Raw genomic sequence first — 2,783 nt, 5'->3', positions numbered from 1 at the left:
GTCCCCCTATTTACTGGCGCACTGATCTAGCCTAGCGGCGGTGGAGGTGGCTGAGACAATTTTCTGGCGAGCCTCGGGCGAAGCGGGAGGGAACTTCCAAAACATAGCTATTGTGGAAAACACCTTTTAACAAAGACAATTCCAAGGTTCTACTCGCGGGAGTTAGTACCTCTCATTTTATAGTTTCCCTTTATTGTTTGAGTTAAATTATTGTCATCTTAGTTCGTATTAGTTTATTCACCGCATTAGTGTGCATGTTGTTACAACTTGTCTTCTTCTGGTTTTGTCTATTGCTTTGTGTGTGATAGTTATTCCCCTTACTCTGCCGTAGGTATAGTGGCTTTGGTCTGGGATGGTCGAGTAAGGTCATGTCCTCGGGGGGAACGGGGGGTGGGGCGGGAAGTAGGGCAGGGTTTAGGGGGTAAGGCGAGAGGCAAGGGAGGTAAAGGGAACAAGGGTTTCTGTAAGTTGAAAATTGGGTCATGGAACGTAGGTACATTGACGAGTAAGTCTATAGAGTTGACGAAGATCCTCCAGAAGAGGAGGGTCAATATAGCGTGTGTCCAGGAGACAAGGCGGGTAGGGTCGAGGGCGAGGGACGCAGACGGGTATAAACTTTGATACTAAGGAGTCCAGAAAGGCAAGAATATAGTGGGCATCTTGGTGTATAGGGAACTTAGAGAGTCTGTGGTTGAGGTTAGACGAGTGAATAATAGATTGATGATTATTAAGTTGGTGGTTGGAGAGTGCACCATAAACGTCGTTAGCTCCTATGCGCCATATGTGGGCCTAGATGAGGAGGTTAAACGGCGCTGCTGGGAGGGGTTAGATGAGATTGTGCACCAGGTTCTGCATGCTGAGAAGTTATTCATAGAAGGGAAATTAAATGGGCATATTGGGTCGACCGCAGGTGGTTATGGCGAGGTGCACGGAGGCTTCGCTTTTGGGGAGAGGAACAAAGGAGGTACATCGTTGTTGGACTTCGCTAAGGCTTTTGGGTTGGTGATTGCGAACTCTAGATTTCTGAAGAGGGAGGGGCATTTGGTTACTTTTCAAAATGCTGTGGCGAAGACTCAGTTTGACTATCTCCTTTTTGGGAGGTGTGACAGAGGGCTATGCAAGGATTGCAAGGTGATTCTGGGTGAGATACTCGCGACGCATCATAGGCTCTTGGTGATGGACGTTGGTGTTAAGTTAAAGAGGAAGAAAAGGTCTACTCGAGGAAGACCGAGAATCAGGTGGGGAGCCTTAACTAAGGATAAGCCCAAGAGTTGGAAGGGCGGTTGTCGGCTATGGGAGCTTGGAGGAGCAGTGGTGACGCAAGCACTATATGGTCAGCGACAACAGACTATATTAGAGAGGCTGCGAGAGAGGTGTTAGGGGTCTCGACGGGCGTCTCTGGTGGGCACAAAGGAGACTGGTGGTGGAATGAAGTGGTCCAAGGTAAAGTGGAAGCGAAGAGGCGGCGTACCTAAAGTTAGTGGGGAGCATAGGTGAGGAGGAGAGGTGAGCGTGCATGGAGAGGTATAAGGCAGCTAGGAAGGAGGCTAAGCGGGAGGTCACGGAGGCTAAGACTGCGGCTTATGATCGTATGTATGAGGAATTGGGGAAAAAAGGTGGGGAGAAGAATTTATTCCGGCTAGCCAAGTTGAGAGAGAGGAAGGCTCGGTATTTGGACCAAGTGAGATGCATCAAGGACGAAGATGGTAGAGTATTGATTAAAGATGCCCAGATTAAGAGGAGATGGCAGACTTACTTTCATAAACTTCTGAATGAAGAAGGGGATCAGGATATTGTGCTAGGCGAATTGGAGCATTCAGAGAGTCACCATGACTTTGGGTACTGCGGAGGCTGAGGAGGTTGTGGGAACTAAGCGTAAGATGAATAGGGGCGGAGCGACTGGGCCAGACGACATTCCGGTATAATTTTGGAAGTGTATGGGGAGAGCAGGTTTGGAGTGATTGACTAGGTTGTTTAATGTTATTTTTAAGGAGAAGAGAATACCGGAGGAGTGGAGGTGGAGTACGGTGGTTCCATTGTATGAGAACAAAGGTGATATCCAGAGTTGTAACAATTATAGGGGTATCAAATTACTGAGTCATACCATGAAAGTGTGGGAGAGGGTGGTTGAAGCGAGGGTGAGGATGACAGTGTCTGTATCTGACAACCAGTTCGGGTTCATGCTGGGTCGTTCGATTACAGAAACTATACACCTTGTTAAAAGGTTGGTGGAGCTGTACAGAGAGAAGAAGAAGGATCTGCACGTGGTGTTTATTGACCTATAAAAAGCGTATGACAAGGTTCCTAGAGAAGTTCTCTGGAGATGCCTGGAGGCAAAAGGTGTGTCGGTTTCCTACATTATTGCGATTAAGAACATGTATGATAGAGCTAAGACTCGGGTTAGGACAGTAGGAGGCGACTCTGAGCAATTTTTCGGTTGTATTGGGGTTACACCAATGTTCTGCGCTCAGTCCGTTGCGCCCTGGTGATGGACACGTTAACACACCATATTCAAGGGGATGTGCCACGGTGCATGCTATTCGCCGATAAAATAGTTCTGATTGATGAGTCGCGAGCCGATGTCAACGAGAGGCTGGAGGTTTGGAGGCAAGCTCTTGAGTCTAAGGGTTTCAAGCTGAGCAGGACGAAGACGGAATACCTGGAGTGTAAGTTCAACGTTGAGCCAGGGGAAGTGGGCGTGGATGTGAGGCTTGATTCGCAGGTCATCCCGAGTAGAGGCAGCTTCAAGTACCTTGGTTCGGTTATCCAGGGGGAGGGGAGAT

The 2,783-nt window shown here is 48.4% G+C and overlaps 1 protein-coding gene across 1 annotated transcript; it reads left to right on the top strand.

Annotated features, from left to right (window-relative positions):
- Positions 1-720: 720 nt before the first annotated feature.
- Positions 721-1,380, top strand: LOC138897689 (uncharacterized). Its single transcript, XM_070183694.1, has one exon. The coding sequence runs from the start codon at positions 721-723 to the stop codon at positions 1,378-1,380; it is 660 nt and encodes a 219-aa protein (XP_070039795.1).
- Positions 1,381-2,783: the final 1,403 nt, after the last annotated feature.

Source organism: Nicotiana tomentosiformis, chromosome 8 (assembly GCF_000390325.3).
Source record: "Nicotiana tomentosiformis chromosome 8, ASM39032v3, whole genome shotgun sequence".
Taxonomy (NCBI): Eukaryota; Viridiplantae; Streptophyta; class Magnoliopsida; order Solanales; family Solanaceae; genus Nicotiana; species Nicotiana tomentosiformis.
The sequence above is the reverse complement of the archived record's forward strand: the minus strand, read 5'-3'. Positions and strand labels throughout refer to the sequence as shown.